Source organism: Hypanus sabinus, chromosome 27, assembly GCF_030144855.1.
Source record: "Hypanus sabinus isolate sHypSab1 chromosome 27, sHypSab1.hap1, whole genome shotgun sequence".
Classification (NCBI taxonomy): Eukaryota; Metazoa; Chordata; class Chondrichthyes; order Myliobatiformes; family Dasyatidae; genus Hypanus; species Hypanus sabinus.
The window spans coordinates 35,544,665-35,566,023 of NC_082732.1; the positions used below are offsets into that span (position 1 = coordinate 35,544,665).

General features: G+C 40.3%; 1 protein-coding gene across 2 annotated transcripts in view; it reads right to left on the bottom strand.

The window, feature by feature from the left end:
• Positions 1–21,359, bottom strand: part of acot7 (acyl-CoA thioesterase 7) — a 276,045-nt gene that overhangs the window by 180,938 nt on the left and 73,748 nt on the right. For both annotated transcript variants that reach the window (XM_059952220.1, XM_059952221.1), the window contains exon 4: positions 5,830–5,921. In XM_059952220.1, the coding sequence (XP_059808203.1) occupies positions 5,830–5,921 (92 nt within the window). The remainder of the gene's footprint in view (positions 1–5,829; positions 5,922–21,359) is intronic.

Sequence of the window (21,359 nt, forward strand, 5' to 3'; positions counted from 1 at the left end):
GGGTGCTGAAGAAGAGGATTGCTTGGAACGTATGCGGGATGGTTTTTTGAACCAAAATGTCGAGGAACCAACTAGAGAGCAGGCCATTCTAGATTGGGTATTGAGCAATGAGGAAGGGTTAGTTAGTAATCTTGTCGTGTGAGGCCCCTTGGGTAGGAGTGACCATAATATGGTGGAATTCTTCATTAAGATGGAGAGTGACATAGTTAATTCAGAAACATAGGTTCTGAACTTAAAGAAGGGTAACTTTGAAAGTATGAGACGTGAATTACCTAAGATAGACTGGCAAATGATACTAAAAGGGTTGATGGTGGATATGCAATGGCAAGCATTTAAAGATCACATGGATGAACTACAATTGTTTATCCCAGTTTGCAAAAGAATAAACCAGGGAAGGTAGTGCACCCGTGGCTGACAAGGGAAATTAGGGATAGTATCAAGTCCAAAGAAGAAACATATAAATTAGCCAGAAAAAGCAGCACACTTGAGGACTGGGAGAAATTCAGAGTCCAGCAGAGGAGGACAAAGGGCTTAATTAGGAAAGGGAAAAAAGATTATGAGAGAAAGCTGGCAGGGAACATAAAAACTGACTGCAAAAGCTTTTATACATATGTGAAAAGAAAAGATTGGTCAAGACAAATGTAGGTCCCTTACAGTCAGAAACGGGTGAATTGATCATAGGGAACAAGGACATGGCAGACCAATTGAATAACTACTTTGCTTCTGTCATCACTAAGGAGGACATAAATAATCTTCCAGAAATAGTAGGGGACCGAGGGTCTAGTGAGATGGAGGAACTGAGGGAAATACATGTTAGTACGGAAGTGGTGTTAGGTAAATTGAAGGGATTAAAGGCAGATAAATCCCCAGGGCCAGATGGCCTGCATCCCAGAGTGCTTAAGGAAGTAGCCCAAGAAATAGTGGATGCATTCGTGATAATTTTTCAAAACTCCTTAGATTTTTGATTAGTTCCTGAGGATTGGAGGGTGGCTAATGTAACTCCACTTTTTAAAAAAGGAGGGAGATAAAAACCGGGGAATTATAGACCGGTTAGTTTGACATCGGTGGTGGGGAAAATGCTAGAGTCAGTTATCAAAGATGTGATAAAAGCACATTTGGAAAGAGGTGAAATCATCGGACAAAGTCAGCATGGATTTGTGAAAGGAAAATCATGTCTGATGAATCTTATAGAATTTTTTGAAGATTTAACTAGTAGAGTGGATAGGGGAGAGCCAGTAGATGTGGTATATTTAGATTTTCAAAAGGCTTTTGACAAGGTCCCACACAGGAGATTAGTATGCAAACTTAAAGCACACAGTATTGGGGGTATGGTATTGATGTGGATAGAGAATTGGTTGGCAGACAGGAAGCAAAGAGTGGGAGTAAATGGGACCTTTTCAGAATGGCAGGCAGTGACTAGTGGGGTACCGCAAGGCTTAGTGCTGGGACCCCAGTTGTTTACAATATATATTAATGATTTAGACAAGGGAATTAAATGCAGCATCTCCAAGTTTGCGGATGACACGAAGCTGGGCGGCAGTGTTAGCTGTGAGGAAGATTTTAAGAGGATGCAGGGTGACTTGGATAGGTTAGGTGAGTGGGCAAGTTCATGGCAGATGTAATTCAATGTGGATAAATGTGAGGTTATCCACTTTGGTTGCAAGAACAGGAAAACAGATTACTATCTGAACGGTGGCCGAATAGGAAAAGAGGAGGTGCAACGAGACCTGGGTGTCATTGTACACCAGTCATTGAAGGTGGGCATGCAGGTACAGCAGGCGGTGAAAAAGGCAAATGTTATGTTGGCATTCATAGCAAAAGGATTTGAGTACAGGAGCAGGGAGGTTCTACTGCAGTTGTACAAGGCCTTGGTGAGACCGCACCTAGTGCAGGTTTGGTCCCCTAATCTGAGGAAAGACATTCTTGCCATAGAGGGAGTACAGAGAAGGTTCACCAGATTGATTCCTGGGATGGCAGGACTTTCATATGAATAAAGACTGGATCGACTAGGCTTATACTCACTGGAATTTAGAAGATTCTGGGGAATCTTATTGAAACGTATAAAATTCTAAAAGGATTGGATAGGCTAGATGCAGGAAGATTGTTTCTGATGTTGGGGAAGTCCAGAACAAGGGGTCACAGTTTAAGGATAAAGGGGAAGCCTTTTAGGACCGAGATGAGGAAAAACTTCTTCACACAGAGAGTGGTGAATCTGTGGAATTCTCTGCCACAGGAAACAGTTGAGGCTGGTTCATTGGCTATATTTAAGAGGAAGTTAGATAGGGCCCTTGTGGCTAAAGGGATCAGGGGGTATGGAGAGAAAGCAGGTACAGGGCTCTGAGTTGGATGATCAGCCGTGATCATACTGAATCATATCCAAATGGGAATGTGAAGCAGAGTTGAAGTGGGTGGCAACTAGGAGATCCTATCTGTTATGGCGGATGGAGCGGAGGTGCTCGACAGAGCGGTCCCCCAATCTCTTCAGGACCTCCTCCCATTTCCTACCTATGTCATTGGTATCCATATGTAGCATGACTTCTACACCCTCCGCCTTCTAACGCTGTGGTCTCAACCTGAGACACCTGGGTTTTTTTCTGCACATCCACAGAGCCTCCTGTCTGCTCCTCTAACTATGGAATCCCCTATCACTACTGCACTTCGCTTCCCTCCACTTCCCTTCTGAGCCATATCACCAAACACAGTGGCACAAACCTGCTTGCTGCAGCTTATTGCGGGGAACAGCCACACTCTGCATTGGTTGGCCATTCCCCTTCCCTCTCCTGACAGTCACCCAAGTACCTGCCACTTGCAACTTAGGGGTAACTAACTCTCTATAGTTCCTATCTATCACCTTTTCATTCTCCCATATGACCTGAAGGTCATCAAGTTGCAGGTCCAGTTCCTGAATACAATCTCTAAAGAGCTGCCTCGATGCACATCATATAGACGTAGTTATCAGGGAGACTGGAGGTCTCCCAGAGCTTCCACATCTCACATGAAGAACAAACCATTAACTCTGGACCCATTCTCAGCACACTAGCTATGTAATAATAGACAAAGAATGAGAAAGCTGAAGTCCATGGATAACATCGTAGCATATGAGGTATTGTTTTTTTTAGATAGGACAGGACAAGTGTAGGGCCAAGACTATGGCATCATCAGTGGTCCAATTTGAGTAGTAGGTAAACTGGAAAGGGTGCAACGTAGTGGGAAGGTGGGATTTTATACGATCCATTACTGGCCACTGAAGCACTTCATGATTGTTGAAGTCAATGCGGTAATAGTTTAGGCTAGTTACCATCGCTCTAGAACATAGAACAATACAGCACATTACAGGCCATTCAGCCCACAATGTTGTACTGACCCTTAAACCCTGCCTCCCATATAACCCTCCACCTTAAATTCATTCTTGCGCACCGGAGTGATTGTGGCTGACTGGAAGTCTGCGGGAGCAGTGGACTATGTCAAAGAGATGTTAAGGATGCAATTAAGCTGGCCTGTACAGTCCCTCAGCACTTGACCAGGTACGTTATCTGGCCCTGAACTTTTGTGTGAGTTTAGCCTCGCTAGGATCCTCCTCACCTTGGCTGTTCCTCAAGTGGAGAGGGGGCCTTCCTCAATATCGCATCATTCAATGCGTCAAACCATACAATGAAGGTGTAGAAGCAGAAGCAGGTTATTTGGCCTGTCAGGTCTGCTCCACCATTCGACTATGGCTAATTTATTTTCCCTTTCAATCCCATTCTTCTGCTTTCTCCCCGTAACCTTTGACATCCTTACTAATCAAGAACCTGTCTATCGCTGCTTTAAATACTTCCAACGGTGTGTCCCCCCCAGCCATCTGTGGCTATGAATTCCACAGATTCACCACCATCAGCCTGAAGAAATTCTTCCTCATCTCTGTTCTAAAGGAATGTATTTCTATTCGGAAGCCGACTCATGAAGATCAAAGATGTACTATTAGACCGATTAATTTTTTATTTATGTTGCACAGTAACAGACCCTGCCAGTCCGACAATCCTGTGCCACCCAATTACATGCATGTGACCAATTAACCTACAAACTGTTTATTTTGTAAAGTGGGAGGAAACCAGAGCACCCGGAGGAAACCCTGGCAGAACAGACTCCTAACAGACAGCAGCAGAAATAAACCCAGATCACCAGTCCTTTAACAGCATAACAGTAACTGCTATGCCACAGTGATTATGCATCTATTTTGCTATTCCATCTTTTAGTTTTGATACAACCCGCTGTATTGTTCAGTTTTGCTTTGAAATAGTAAATTATCTAATCTCAGCAGTCATTTACTCGAAGTGGCCACTCAGTGTTGCCCCACTACCCACAAGCCTTCCCATAACATTCTTCTCCAAATAGGAAAAAAATATATTCCAGCTGAGATGAAATATGGCACTGCTTAATGAAATACAGTGGCACACGATCCAATCAACACCAGCAGGAAGATTCCGGCAAAAAGTTCTTTCAAAAAATGTCTTCCTTCAAAGCAGCTGGTTTAAATGAAATGCACTTTTTCCAACAGTCGAATGGGTCTGAATCAAGTTAAAATTTCAACAATCTCAAATGAAAGGAGTTGAATAAATTAGATAATCAAAAGAAATGAATGGGAATGAAATGGGAAAATTAAGAGTTTGAAAGCTGAACTCAAAGGAAGGTGTTCCACTTTGGCAGTTTTCATATTTTTGTTAAACAGGTGAGTCAAACCTGTCAGTATTATTCTGCATCAAAACCTTACTGTCACATTCTGTTTGGAAAGCCTGAAGCTGCCTGGCCTGCTGTGTTCTACCAGCATTTTGCGTTTGTTGTTTGAATTTCCTCATGTTTGGACTATAGTAGCCTCTTACCTGTAAAGTGATTCACAACATTCCCAAACAAGGACAGACAGAGTTTAAAAATTGTATGCTAAGCTACTATTTTTTTTTGAGATGTAAGCTACAATCCATTCGACAGGAAAGGTGGAGATAATATTCAGTTGATATATAGTCCAACTGAAATGAAAGCCTGACAGATTATTTTAAAGGACTATGTTAAGCTACCGGACAAGCAGCCAACACTCTAGACCACCGATCCATTATAGTTTGAATCTGCCATGACAGCTGCAGAGCTTAAATTTAAATAATGAACTAAATCTGGAATTTTCATTCACTAATCTCAGTGTCACTAACCACAAATTTACTGGATTGTCCATCTGGTTCATTAATGCCCATTGGGGTAGGAATGCTGCCAGCCTATCCAGTTCTGGTTTATATGCAATGCCAGCCCCACCAATGGGTTAACTCGTAATAGCTACCACAGTACAGCTTGCATTGCCAGTCATATTACTTGCATTGCCCATAATATTCAGGTGAATTAATATTTTAACAAAGTATGTCCAGTTTCCAAACTGAATTGCTTCTCCACAATTATTTATTTTTGATTCAATTTTCTCTCCAGAGACTTTTTCCCAGGGCAGAAACTGCTAATACAAGGGGGCATCATTTTAAGATGGTTGGAAGAAAGTATGGGGGAGGATGTCAGAAGTGAGTTTTGTTATACAGAGAATGGTGGGTGTGGAGAATACGCTGCCAGGGGTGATGGTAGAGGCATTTGAGAAACTCTTTATAGGCAATAAAAAAGTAGAGGGCTATGTAGAAGGGAAGGGTTGGATTGATCTTATAATCTTAGTGTAGCTTAAAAAGTTGGCACAACATTGTGGACCTGTACTTTACTGTAATGTTCTATATTCTACATTTATTTTACTCATCTTTTAAGTAGAACTGAATTCTCACTTTCACAATATCAAGAATTACGTGATGCAGCACTATAATCCGTTACCTGCATCGGAGGAACCTTGACCACTTTATTCACGTTCTCCACGGACAACGGGACATACCACAGTGTTGCCCGATTGGTCATACGTTTGGCACCTAGAAATCACAAAAAGGAAATTCTTTACTTTAAATTCAGGGAGTAAGCACTTATATATTGTACCTTTAAAGTAATAAAAGATCTCAAGTTGCTTCACAGGAGCATTATTGGACAGAATTGAAACTACAGGGGGAATCATTGAATCACTTCATTGCAATGGTTCAGGGGGTTACTGAACTTGCTCCCAGTGTGGTAATCACATCAGTCCCATTCCCTTGTTCTTTCAGCAATGCTCTGCAAATTACCATCTCAATGCCGCTCCAATTACCTTTTGAAGACACTGATTCCATTTTCACCACCTTTTTGCCATCTTAATAAAATAATTCTCCCCACCAATTCTCCCTCTAATTTGTTATGACCAGTGCGTGCAAAATCTTGGGCTGTGCATTTTTTCGCCCAGTGACAACAACATGTGCGCACTGAATAATTTCTTCAATAAAAACAGCATAAATAAGTCATTTCCAATATCTGCAGACAAATCATCGCAAACTCCACGTTGTCAACAGTGTCCACATCAGAAACCAGAAAAGGAAATGTGATTGTGTATGATCGTGAAATATACTTAACATGCCAACGAAGTAGAGTGTGACAACCTTTTGTGTGCAGTTTGAATTCTTCTGTGCGCTAGTGGCAAAAGATGTGTGTATATGTACACCTTGGAGGGAACCTTGCTCCTCACACTGTCCTTGTACCTTTTGCCACACATTTTAAATTCACAGCTTCCCTTTATTCATCCTGTCTGAACCAGTCATGGTAGTGTACACTTCTAACAAATGCTCTCTCAATCTCATTTGCTACAGGAAGGCAACCGCAACAATTCCAGTCTAACCTGCATCCCTCAGGAGGCATTACGACAGATGTCAAAGGGAGAGTTTAAAGAGTACTTAAAGAATGAGATAACAAGGTTAAAAAATTTAGAGGTAACATTTAAAAGCTTGTTTAGTGATCCAGGGTTGACTTTTAGAAACTATGTAAATACTAGAGCTTTCTGAAACAATATTTGAGTAATTACTAGCATGGTTTCTTGCTTTCTGGTTGCCTGTAGACTTGCAAACTTGCATAATTTATACATTCTGATAATAAACGTACTTGGAATCTTGGTTTTATCCTTGGAAAGACAGTGTAGACAAATTTCTAAGCAAAGAAGTTTGGTATCTTCCACATAGTATGGGAAGGCAAGGCAGGGTGAAGATGGACATGAACAATGAGGAATGACAGAAGTGTGAAGGTAAGACAATGGTAAACAGGCCATTGTGCTAAAAACTGAAGGATCACCCGTACATGTCCCACTAACGTTGCATAACTTAGCTAAGCACTGTTCTCAATTTAAGTTTATTTAAAAATCATATTCCAAGTCTTCATTTGTTGACACACGAACAAACTATTGTGTGACTGACCCTTGGCAACCAAAAACCATCTCTTTAATTTCTAAACTTCAATGGAATACCATACTGCTGTATAAAAACAGAAAATGCTGGAGGTCAGGCAACATGAGTGGAAAGGGAAATTGTTAATGTTTTAGGTCTAGGCCCCATCATCAGAACCTGGAACTGCTGTAGCTGACTTTGGAGAACTCAATACTTGGACTGGTGCTAAAGCTTTGAATTTTTCATTGTCTATTAATTGTCCACACAGTTGTACCCAATTTAATCAAATCCCTAACAGACCAAACTGGGATATGGGAAAACTAAGCTGAAATACAGCTGCACTGAGCCCATGTAAATCTGTTCATAATTAACTCAAGACGGCCAAAAAAGCAGCATGAGATTTTGATATTTCAACTTTGTCAAAATATTGTATTGCCATGCAAGTGTTTTCACATCATCTCAAGCTGTCTCATACAAGCTCTGTCAAGAAACAAAAGGAATAGATAAGAATTGGTAGTTTCAGACTAAATCTATCAGTTGCCTTATTGGAAATTAGGCACGTTCAAAACAAAACAGAGACCCTAAGTTTGAACAAAAGTTTGATCCTCTAATCTATGTGTTCACTTGCTTTCTAAGAAGTAAATGATCACCCTTTTAATCACCTTAGCTGTAAGTAAGTAAATAATTAAAACAAAATATTCCTATCACAATAAATTTGAAAGGTATTTAGCCATGTATTTTTCAAAGATAATTACTTAAACAGGACTGGACAACAATGATTTTGCTTCCGGACTACTTTTTGAGGTTCTTAAGGATTTTGGGGTCATGAAAATTGACATGAAATTTCCTTATCATGCATCATTTTGTTGAAATCGCCTATATTTCTTATTTAAATTCATAATTCAAGTCAGAATAACTGATGCCAAGATAAGGAAGCATTTTTGTTGGTCTACAAATCAAACAGGTCATCAATGACAGGCAATTCGAAGAACCTCTAGAGGGACCGGAGAAAATCGCATAGAAGGCATTAATGGATGCTGTTGCAAATTTTCTTGGCAACTACAGAGCGCCAAACTACATGCAGCTGGTTGACAAAATGCTTCAAGCATACATGAAGCATGAAGCGCAACACATCACTGGAGATCCATTTTCTGCATTCCCACTTCAACTTCTTTCCTGCAAGTCTCGGCACTGACAGTGATGAGCACAGTGAATGGTTTCACCAGAACATTGCAGTCATGGAGAACCGGTATCAGGGCAACTGGAATCCATCAATGCTGGTTGATTATTGTTGGACACTTATTATCTGAGGTATCTCGCTTTAGTACAAATGAAAGTCATCAAGAAAGCATTTTTAGCTTAGTTGAACTATTGCAAAGTGTCAGCACCATACTGCACTTAAACACATCATACTCAATAAGTTAATTTCTTAGTTCTCCAAATTCCTATGCAATACAAATAGTCTGAAATTATATTTGTGTTCAGCTTCAAGTGGTCTATCATAAACAAAAAAAATTCCTAAGAAGCAACATTTTCAAAAAAATTTGTTGTCCAGTGTAATTACACTCAGTGGTCACTTTATTAGGTACACCTGTAAACCAGCCCAATAAAACAAATATCTAATCATACAATCAAGTGGCAGCAACTCAATACATAAAAGCATGTAGATATGGTCAAGAGGATCAGATTTGGGGGTTGAGGGAAATGGGCTGGCAGACCTTCTATTCAAGCTATCGCTAAGAAATAACGATGTAAAGGTAGTGGTGCCTTTGTATAAAGGGGAGGTAAAAGCCAGAATTCAAAAGTCTATTTGATCAGTGTGGCAACAAACTTGGGATAAAGAAAGGAGAGAACGGCATTTATACAAAATTCTGAGGATGGTGGAGCTCAACTGGGCGACGGGTATGAGAGAGAGGTTATACGTAAACATTTACATTTCAAACATACTAGGTTGAATAACTGGTTCAGAATTAATAAGCATGATATGAGCATTTGTAGGGAGTGGACTTGTCAAGAAATGGTACAGCATATATTGTTTGAATGCAGAGCCTACGAGGTGCAAGGAAAACTTCCAGTTGCTAAATTAAGATCATTGGGATGGACACAGTTTAAAATGTCAGGATATCATTGCCATCGTAATGTATAGTGCATATTTCTGAACAGCATTAAACTTTTTTTGTAATTCAAAGTTTTATGATTATTTATTCTTATTTTACAAAGCAGCACAGTAGATACAGTACAGCACATTTACACTGCCATCCCATGACAGGAAAACATAAAACTAAGCAACAGGAAAAAAAAAGGTCTAATTTAAGTTTAAATTAATATACAACCAAAATTGATCCCATGTGTCTTGCACTGTTCCCTCACTGTTAATTCTTCCCAACATGTGTTCATATGATGAAAGCTTAACCATTTCCTCAGTCCACTCCCTCACAGTGGGACATCTGGGTTATTTCCAGTTTTGCAAAATAATTCTTGCAGCTGTGATGAGACCCACCTTTAAAATAGTAAACTTCTCATTGTTTACATTAGGTATCACTGTCCTAGCACCCAGGAGACAAAGTTGTGGGCACAAGGGCAGTGTAGGACCGAACCAATTCCCCAACAAATCAAGAACTTTACACCAAAATGGACGAACCATGGAACACTCCCAAATTATGTGACAATATGAGCCCACCTCACTTTTGCATTTCCAGCATAAATTATTATCAACAACCCCCATTTTGTAGAGCCTAGTTGGTGTCCAATAATATACTACTGTGTACTATCTTATACTGAATAAATTTCCCTCTCGCTTCCCTAATATGTCTACCCACATTTGATAAAATATTTGACCACTCATTATCTTCAATATCACTTCCAAGATCCTTCTGCCATACTGCTTTGAGACTGTTAAGCATTAGACTTTAATATTATTTGAGGGTTTTTTTGGTGGAGGGAATTAAAGGAGGTGTACTTCCTGACCTTTTGCTCCACAATCCAGCTCAGTAGGTGGCAGTAATGTACCTTATTTTGGGCTGCAAACCGCCATTAAACTTTACTAGAAGAAGGGGTTCAGTTGTTGTTCAGATCAAGCACCAAAATGGGAAAAAAATATGATCTAATAGACGTTGACTGTGAAATGATGGTTGGTGCCAGATGGGGTGGTTTGAGTATCTCAGAATCTGCTGATCTCCTGGGATTTTCATGCATAAGTTTCTAGAGTTTACAGAGAGTGGTGTAATAAACAAAAAAAAACAAAGTTTTGTAAGTGAAAACACTTTGTCAATGAGAAAGATCAAAGGAGAACACCCAGACTGGTTCGAACCAGTAGGCAACAGTAACCATGTGTTCCAACAGTGGTATGCAGAAGAGCATCTCTGAATGCACAACACGTTGAATCTTGAAGAGGATTGGCTACAGCAGCAGAAGACCATGAACATACATGCAGAGACCACATTAGAAGCTACAGAATAAAGTGGCCACTGAGTGTAAGTAACCATTGTGAAGTTCTTTTCTTGTCAAGCTAATTTCTGATAACTCCCATGAAGTTGCAAGGCTTTTAAGTTCCTTGGTCTAATGAGGTCGTTGATCTCTTGGAAATTGTTGGCAATGAACTGATTGGGCCTGCGTCATGCAGGGAACTGAGTGGGATAGGGATAAGTGGAAAGTTGCTTAGAATGTTGTATGATGTGACCAATTAAAAGTTTATTTAAACATTATTAACTGGTCAATTATCTTATGAAAAATAAGTATGCTACATTCTTTAGTATAGCCCAGGTACTGCACTGAAATGCAAGAAAACAGCAGATAAACAATGGGAACTAGTTTCCCCACCAACAATCCAAAGTATAAAACATAGACCATAGAATAGAACAATACAGTACAATGCAGGCTCTTTGGCCTATGATGTTGTACCAACTTTTTAACCTACTCCAAGATCAATCTAATCCTTCTCCTCCCACACGGCTCTCCATTTTTCTATCATTTATATGCCTGTCCAAGAGTTTTTTAGCTGCCCCTAACATATCTGCCTCTACCACTACCCCGGCAGGGTGTTTCATGCAGTCTTAGAACTCTCTGTATAAAAACTAACCTCTGATCCCCCCCTATACTTCCCTCCAATCACCTTAACATTATGCCCCTCATATTTGCCAATTCTGCCCTGGGGATTTTTTTTGCTGGGCCTCACAACAGCAGTGGAGAAGGCAGAGGGGGGGACAGAGAAAACTGTTATTCAATGCATATTCACTGCTGAAATCACATCAAACGCTCAAGTTTGGCTCATCTCAAGAAGCGCCCGGTCAAGTTTCCACAGGGGCATGAGTCAACTTGGAAGTCATCATCATCTAATTTCACTCTATGGCAAATAGAAATTTAATCATGCATTGCTGATAGAAAGAATACCACGCAATCTAATTTCTAGGCCACTAGAGACAAAGAGTGCTACAGCACAGAAGCAGGACCTTTGGCCCATCCAGCGCATACTGAACTGTTCAACACACATAATCTCAACAAGATAATGCTATTATTTTTAGTGAAGCAAACCATTTTTGATCATATTGCTCACAATGGAGCCAAACTTGGAAGAATTCATTAAAGTAGCTAGCAATTAGAATTGTTCCTAATATTTTTATATCAGTTTCAGTTCTTTTAAAGTCAATTTGGTTAGACCTGGGTTTATGTGCAGAGCCTTGTGTGCCAGATTCCCAGCGGGCTTACTTGACTTAAGAAGTCAACTTATTTTGATCAAAATACCAGTGGGCAGTGAGAATAGATTGCAAAAAATACTTTATATTCCCTCAACCCCAACAGAGGTGTAGAAAATTAGAAAATGATCCAATGGTAAACTAGTAGCTGTGATGGGAAAGAAAGGAAAAAAATCCTAACAATACAACCAACACATTTTATAGTGCATTCAGAAAACTGCTTGCCTTCACAAAGTTTAGTCAAAATTTTCAAAGTTGACAGATTTTTTTATTAGGAATATCAGGGGAAATGGTTCTAAGATAGAAATAAGTGACTCTGAAAGGGTTTAAATATGGTACATAGTCTGACTGATTGCTGGAATCAGCTTAATAATAGGTTGAATGATTTACTACACTGCAACACGTCGGGTCATAAAGTACCCATCACTCCTGCATGTTGGCAGACACATATCCCACAACGCCAGCTGCTCTCAACTCACTCTAATATCCCCACCTTAGTTCTCTGCAGTCTAGATCAAGCTCAGTGCAAGCCTACTGCTTATATTATTCTTATACTTTGCAGAGATCTTTTGTTTCTTCAGCTCTCCTCATTATGCTTCTCTTTATCTCAAAACATTACTTCTGCTGCTTTAGCGAGTTTTACTTTTGTTAGTCTCCCCTCTCGCTGTATGACACCTCTCAGCAAATTTACTAGGGAGAACGAGGGAGAGAGAGAGCCTGTGCATGTCAAATTGTCCGGTGAAAGATTAGTTTTGTTGTGCATACTGCAGATTATGGTCTGTCTTGGGTGCTCTACTGTTGCCTGCTTGGTGGGTGGTGGGTGCTTTTTGCTGTAGTAAGTGGGGGAAGGGAAGGGGGATGGGGAGGTTTCATGATCCTTGTGGGTGGGGAGTAGGGGGGGCTTCGGCATTCTAATGTTTTTATTGTCACATTCTTTGGGGTACCTTTCTGTTTTCATGGATGTCTGCAAACAGCAAGAATTTCAGATTGTATATTGTATACATTATCTGATACTAAATAGATATGCTTATGTATGCCAATCACAGATAATATTAGTATTTTCTGTGCAGAACCTTGTTCTCTGTCTTTTCCCTGCTCTTTCCTGCTCCCTTCTTAATTTAAAAAAAGGCTATTCCCTTTACTAAGATTTTTCCAAGAAAGCCTTTACTCTTGAAACATCGTTCCGACAGACGGTTACAGCCACTCCAGTGTTTTGTTTTCATTTCAGATTTGCAGTATTTTGTATTTTAGTCAATTAAGAGATTGGATGCCTCAAAAACTAATGAAATTGATTTCAAAATAAAGGTGATATTTCCTCTCCAAATTCAGAACACTGTTTCTTCCAGATACTTATGCAACTGAAGTTTACGTCTGCCGCCTCTAGACGAGGCTGATTACTGCAATTATAGGTCGATTACGGTCACTTTGATATCTTGTGACTGCTGCCACTTCTTTTGATGTTATTGATCACTGTGTAAGTAGTCTACATTACAAAGCATATGATGGTGCCGAGGCAAACACAAAATATTCAGGTGCCACCACAACAACTATTCCATTGTGGCCTATATATAAAAAACAGACATGAATACACAAATATGAGGAAATCTGCAGATGCTGGAAATTCAAACAACAACACACGCAAAATACTGGTGGAACACAGCAGGCCAGGCAGCATTTATAAGGAGAAGCACTGACGACGTTTCGGGCTGAGACCCTTCGTCAGGACCCTTCGTCATGAATACACAGTTTCTATTGTCTGATCCAACAATGGTCTTGTATATGACCAGTATATTTCCAGTTTTCTAAACTTTTTATTTTCAAATGCCTTTGCATTCAAAGCATTCCCTTCTTAGCCTGTGCTACCATAGCAGATGCCCAATAACCATGCAAGAAAAAACAACCAACCTGTTAGTGGAATTCAGCTGGCTGAGCAGTTACTGTGATGCGAAAAGAATTTTCAGTGCTTTGGGGTCAAACGCTTGCATCAGGTCTGGGTGTGGAGAAGGAACATTAAGAGCAGGGGAGGAGGGGTGAGACAGGACCCAGTCTGTAATTGGTGGATATAGGATAGTTCAAGCACAGTGGAGAGATGGAGAGAGATAGGGGAGGGGGAGGTAACTGGATGTAGGGGGAAAAAAAACTGCTGCATGAACATGGAAACCACAGAAAGGGTGCAAGGAGATTTACAAGGATGGTGCCTGGATTGGGGAGCATGCCTTATGAAACTAGGCTGAGTGAACTCGGCCTTTTCTCCTTGGAGCAACGGAGAACGAGAGGTGACCTGATAGAGGTGTACAAGATAATGAGAGGCACTGATCATGTGGGCACTCAGAGGCTTTTCCCCAGAGCTGAAATGGCTAGCACAAGAGGGCACAGTTTTAGGGTGCTTGGAAGTAGGTACAGAGGAAATGTCATGGGTAATTGTTTTTTTTACACAGAATGGCGAGTGCATGGAATGGGCTGCCGGTGGCGGTGGAGGTGGATACGATAGGGTCTTTAAAGAGACTCCTGGATGGCCACATGGAGCTTAGAAAAAGAGAGGGCTGTGGGTAAAGCCTATATAGTTCTAAGGCAGGGACATGTTTGAAAGAATGGAATTCAATGTTCTTGCCACTGTGTTGTAGACATCCAGGGAGAACGAGGTACTGCTCCTCTAGTTTGTGCTTGGCCTTAGCCAGACAATGGAGGCCGAAGATAATTAGGTCAGTGGGGGAACAGTAAGAAGTGTTGAATGGAATCGAATTGAATTGGCTTTGAATTGAATTGAATTATTACTTACAACCTTCATATACACAAGAAGTAAAAATCTTTGTTACCTCTCTGTCTAAATGTGCAATATGCAATTTATAATAAATATTATGTACAACTGGATAGTCAGTATAACATAGAAATACAATTGCGTCAGCATGAATTAATCAGTTTGATGGCTTTGTGGAAGAAGCTGTCCCCGGAGCCTGTTGGTCCTGGCTTTTATGTTGTGGTACCGTTTCCCAGATGGTGGTAGCTGGAACAGTTTGTGGTTGGGGTGACTCAGGTCCCCAATGATCCTTCAGGCCCTTTTTACACACCTGACTTTGAAAATGTCCTGAATAGTGGGAAGTTGCAACCAGGAGCTCAAAGTGGCCATTGCAGAGATAGGGCAGATGCTCAGCAAAGCAGCTATCCAGTCTGGCGGGTGGGAAGTGGGGTGGTGAAGGTGGAGACACTTGCAGGATGGTGACAAACAGGAACACAAGAGGCTTCCTGTGCTGGAATCTGATAAGGAAGATGATAATAGGGAGAAGTGAAAGGCGGATGAAACCAGGTTTGGTGGGAGGGAGTGATGTATGTGGGTAGAACTAGGAAGGGAAGGGGGATGAAAATGGTTTGGAGTGCTGAAGGGGAGGGGCCTGGAGGTAGGTCAGAAGGAGAGAGGAGGAGAACAACAAAGGGCTATCTGAAATTGGAAAATCCAATGTTCGTACCACTGTGTTGTAGACAAGGAAAGCAGAACAATAGGTGTTTACACTGGGCCAGACCCTGACAGTGAAGCATGTCAAGGTTCAAAGATGGAGAAGTCAATCTGGGGAATACAGGCACAACGACTTCCACTGATATCAGAACCACTCACCTGCCTGATTGACACCATTGGCCCAGCAGAAAGCTAAACAGCATCCATGAAGCTCTAGCCCAGTGTCCAGGCAAGATCAGGAGCTCATTACCTACTAATAATGCAACATACATTCGGAATGGAAAGATTTGTGGCCTTACAAGCCCTTTGTTTGGCAAGGGAATAAAGGCAGGTTATACCCACTGATTGGGACTCAGACATAAGCCCAAAAATCCCTGATTGCTTAGGCCAGGGGTCCCCGGATCTCTCAATTAGTGGTAGGAGTCCATAATCCATGGCATAAAAAAAGGTTGGGAAGCCATGGCTTAGGCGTTCACAGTCATCCATCATAAACAGTGCCACTCTTGTATACGCTAAGGAAAGCCCTCGTGCTTGTTGTGCACATCTTATTCAAAATTAGAAGAGTAAACAGTTTTATGACCCCCTGTTGTTTTTTCCTATGTTCCCCATACACAGGTGTTAAGTGACATACTGTGTATTGGCCTTTATAGTTGGGGGATTGAGATCAAGAGCCAAGAGGTGATGTTGCACCTCTATAAGGCCCTAGTTGGACCACACGGAATATTATGTTCAGTTCTGGTTGCCTCAAATAGGAAAGTTGTGAAGTTTTAGAGAGGGTGCAGAGGCAACTTAACAGGATGCTGCCTGGATTAGAGAGTATGTCTTTTATGAGGACAGGTTGAGTCAGCTAGGGCTTTACTCTCTAGAGCCAAGGAGGATGAGCAGTGACTTGGTGGAGGTGTACAAGACGACAAAAGGAATAGATCGATTGGATAACCATGGACTTTTTCCCAGGGCAGAAATAGTTAATGTGAAAGGCCATAATTTCAAGGTGATTGGAGGAAAGTATCAGGAGGGATGTTAAAGGAAAGTTATATTACAGAGTGCTGAGTACGTGAATGTGCTGCAAGGGAGGTGGTAGAAGTGGATACAATAGAGGCATTCAAGAAACTCCTAGATAGGCACATGAACGAGAGAAAGATTGAGGGTTAAGTAGGGGGGAAGGGGTAGACTTAATTTACAGTAGCTTAAAAGGTTAGCACTGCATCATGGACTGAAGGGCTTATACTATGCTGTAATTTTCGATAACAACCATTTTGAGTCTGCAATTGTGGTTTTGAACAAATTTAATCCCCTTTCATATACAAATCTATATGAGAATTCAGCTCAAATCATGAATACGCTCAAGAAACCTCGTGAGAATCTGGTGCCTATTTTCAAGGGCAGACGCAGTGGCAATCACTTGATTTGGATATATTAACCATTCTCAATTATCACTACCTGATGACTGACAAATTTAATTCTTTGTAGAAAGGTCAAGTTGAACATTCTTAAAATGATATTTTGTGTCACGCATACTTTTATGGCAGCTCATTATCATGCTGTCTATAATGAAAAACAGCCATCATCCATTTATTTCCTTAATTTTGTGCCACTGAGTAAACTCTGTGTGTTATCATGCTGCTGTGTGCAATTAATACTGAATGATAAGTATGAAATTCCTAAAAGCTCTCAAGGCTAATTTCCCAAGCAATGTTTTACTCAGGCAACGTGTTTTACTCATCCGCAGATGGCAACTGAGAAGGGAGAAGACAGCACCATAAACTTGGTTTCTTCACCTTCCAAATGTGTCTTTTTTTTCACCTGAACTTTCAAGTCACAGATGTTTTTCTTTGCTGGTGAAAAGACACAAATTTCAGGCAGATCTCCCAAGATCCTCCAATGTAACTGTTTACCATTTTAAATGAACCAATAATGACTGCTCCCCACCCTCTCCCACCCAATTTCACAAGCATTCCTTAATTATCTCATCATTTTTTTTAACCTTGATGATTTCTTATCAAAATGCTTCTTGGTTTCATCATCCGCATCACAAAATTTTAAATATATATTAATTCGGTCATATTTTATTACTTACAGTGTAGGCTTTTTGGTTGGATCATCTGCACCAAGGGTCGTGTACCTACTGATTGAAATATTCTGTGCTAACCATTGAAAATTCTCTGGCAACTTTGCCTCATCTTTCTTGAAATCACTATGGTAAAAATAAGGCAATACAACAACGGCATGCCCATAACAAGAGCTCCCAGTATCAACCTATCATAGCTTTAAGTGACAACAGTCAACAGCAGCCTATTCAACAGAGATGCCAAATATGGTGGGATTCAAGATTGCCTAATGTCATTTCCAGTACATAAGAGGAAAATGAAATAATTGTTATTCTGCATCCGATGCAACATATGAAAAACACACCAAGATAAAGAACACAACAAAGAATACATAAGATCGCTAAAATACATGCATTGATTGTATGTTCATAAAGTGGCGGTAGGCATAGGAATGTCTGTACCTAAGGTGACTGACAGGAAATGACTAAGTAGTGGTGGTAAGGGGGAGAAGTATGATTATCGGTCTTTCAGAATCCTTTGGTACATTCCTGTCAATTCCAGTTCTATAAGAAAATATTTTATTCTGTAATACACTAAAATTTTCTAAACTTTTTAGTAGTCTCTTGAAGAATCCTTAACAGAATTAAACTTAAATGCAGGAAAGTAGGTACTAGCAGTATATCATCATCATCATCATGTACCGTGTCGTATGACATTGGCGATCATGGTCTCATGACCATGACTGTTCTTAGCAAATTCTTCTACATAAGTGGTTTGCCAGTGCCTTCTTCTGGTCAGTGTTTTTCCAAGACCCCAGCCATTATCAATACTCTTCAGAGACTGTCTACCTGGTGTCAGTGGTCACATAACCAGGACTTGTGATATGCACCTTCTGCTCATACAGCCATCCACCACCTGCACCCATGCTCCCCGTGACTCTGATTGGGGGTGGGGGGCGGCTAAGCTGGTGCTAAACCTTGCCCAAGGGTGACCTGCAGGCTCGCAAGAGGTAAGAAGCACCTTACACTTCCTTTGGTAAAGATGCATCTCCACCCTACTACCTTACCAGCGCTATATACCACCCTTTAAAGGTCAACTGTAGGAGTTTGTCCTTTTGGTGCTGGTATTCTACGGCTGAGATCAAGGCGAGTGTCTGACACACTTGGAAGAGTGGTCATGTTTGGATTCAGGTATGTGTGATTTCTTTTATGTTAAGCGAGTTTCATTCAGAGTATGTGTAAATTTCGTGTGGTTCATTCACTCTCTTCTCTAAATCAGGTTATATGGGATCATAATTCCAACCAGCAATTCTAATTAACACTGAGTACTACACAGTTGGCATTGCTACCATTTGCCTGAAACATTACCTTGGGATGGATGCTTAAAATTCTACGGCATTACTCAAAGATTAGCAGGGGAAATCTCCTAGTGGCCTGCACAGTACTAATTCATCAACCAGCAGCCTGGTCTTCTGTCTCATTGCTCTTTGTGAGACTTGGCTGCCATACTTCTTGGTAGTCCAATAGAAACAATATTCCAAAAGCACATTGCTGAACATAAAGTCTTCTTGGGATGTCCTATGTTCATGAAAGGGTCTGTAGAATATAAGTTTGTTCTCCATTTCTTTCTGAAATGTTCCTTTCTGTGGATCCTTGCACTGTGTATTGACAACAACACTACCACACAGTGCAGCAAGGATTGAACATCAAAAATAATTTAACAACATCAACTACCTTTCACAACTTTGGGTTAGAACATCCCAAAGTTGAAAAACGGATTGTGTACATGCAAGTTCCTTCTCTTCCTCTTGATTCAATACAAGAAAGTCTGCAGATGCTGGAAATCCAAAGAAACACGCAGAAAATGCTGGAGGAACTCAGCAGGTCAGGCTGCATCAATGCACACATAATAGAACGCCGACTGTTTACTCCTTTGCATAGATGTTGCCTGACCTGCTGAGTCCCTCCAGCATTTTGTGTGTGTTGCTCTTGATCCAATAGTTCAATTTAATCCAACAAAAATTGTTTTAAAAAGCAATAATAAAAGCTCATGCCTTGTATATATTTAATTTTCTGATCTGACTTTTGATTGAATATAAAATGGCAGATGAAGAAATTCACAAAAAACACTTGGAGCTATTTGCTGTCTGAGCCTTTTGAACTGGACAGCATTTATTCAAGGATGTATAAACCAAAATATATGACACAATCTTACTGAAGAAAGCAGAAAGACCTGCAACTACTCAGTTCTAATGAAGGGCCATTGACCTGAAATGTTAGCTTTGCTCCTCTACAAATCATTGTTCCCTGACATATCAACACCTCCAGAATTTCCCTTTTATCTCACATTCCTGGCATCTGTGGTATTTTATGTTTGGAAAAATTGTGTTGGTGTTATGAAATGAAATGCAATCTTAATCAGGAAAGGATATGAGTGCATACATAGGTGAATGATACACATAGAATCAGTGGAATAAGAAGGACATTCTCTGCAACCGGGTTTACAATCTTGCTGCATGCATCCTGCAGATAAAATGTCCCACACAGTAATGCGCAATGTTTTGTTTATATACAAGTTAATTCTTAATTCTTCTTGGCACATCAATGTGAATGAAAATGTCGCCATTATTACATCTTGACAGAATTATAATTTAGATGAACCCCTGCTGTTTTCCTCTAAAATAATTTACATTCCCATAAGTATGGTTAAGATTAATTATTTCAAAACAAGTTATTGCAATTTTCAATGTGTCTTTTCATTATATTTTAATGAAGTTTGTATATCTCAATAAAATACAGGGAATAGATTATTAAAAATAATAAACAAGGTGCCTTTCCATCTTGCACTCTCCCTTGCTTATAAATACTTAGGCATACAAATTTCATCTACTATCTGATCCATGGCAACCTTCTCTAATTATTCAAAAAACGTAGCCAGAATACAACTATTTCTCTATCAGAAAACTCATTTAAAATTATTTAAAGAGGGAAAGAATGCAAAGATGTATGGCACACCACTTCTGGTTTTCAGATCACTGCGAGATAATAATTACATGCAACTAAAAATGTAATCGGGTCTTGACTCAAACTGAATATGACAGTATGCTTTTGGGAACGAGATTTGCATCACACCCAACCAAAACAATCCTGACAGGATGGTCTCTATAGCAACGCAATGGAAATGTTGCATGTCTCTCTCGTGGACCAACAATCAGTGAACCAAAAGCCACTTCTCACTCTTAATCTTCTTTTGATTAAACACAATTTTAAGTACAGCCACTGTCCAGCAAAATGCCCTGTTTATTCAGAGTTAAAAGGAAATTCATCAAGGGCAAACTCAAGTTAGAAAATACAGAGCAGGGGAGGCAGGGAAACATTTACAATTCTGTGAAATAGGCCATTCAGAATATTTCAGTCTTCTTCACTGAGTGCAACATACTCTGTAAAAGAAAACAGAGGCTAATTGGAAATGACAGACAGCTAATAAATTCTGGTCCAATTATTTTCTGTTGTCAGATACTGTAAAATACTGCTTTAAGGAAAGTGCTCAGGAAAACATGCCTTTGTCTTAGAATTCTGCAATTCTTTCTTACAGCACCATCACCACCTACAACCCACCCCCATCACACCCAGTTTTAAACACAGATTTCCCATTAGCTCTTGATTAAAGACAAGGTGGCACCGTTTGTTGCTCCTGTGCGGAGAGGGAGATGGAACCCTTAACGTTGTGCTATTTTTATATTACTACTCTGCAAGGAATGAAAGTGCGGATTCACAAAGGAAGAATTAGTAAATTCTAGGCTTATACGCAGTATAGCTCAGCCTTGCTGAGGATGATAATAGCAAATAGGTCAGGCATATTTTTCTTTATGTGAACATTT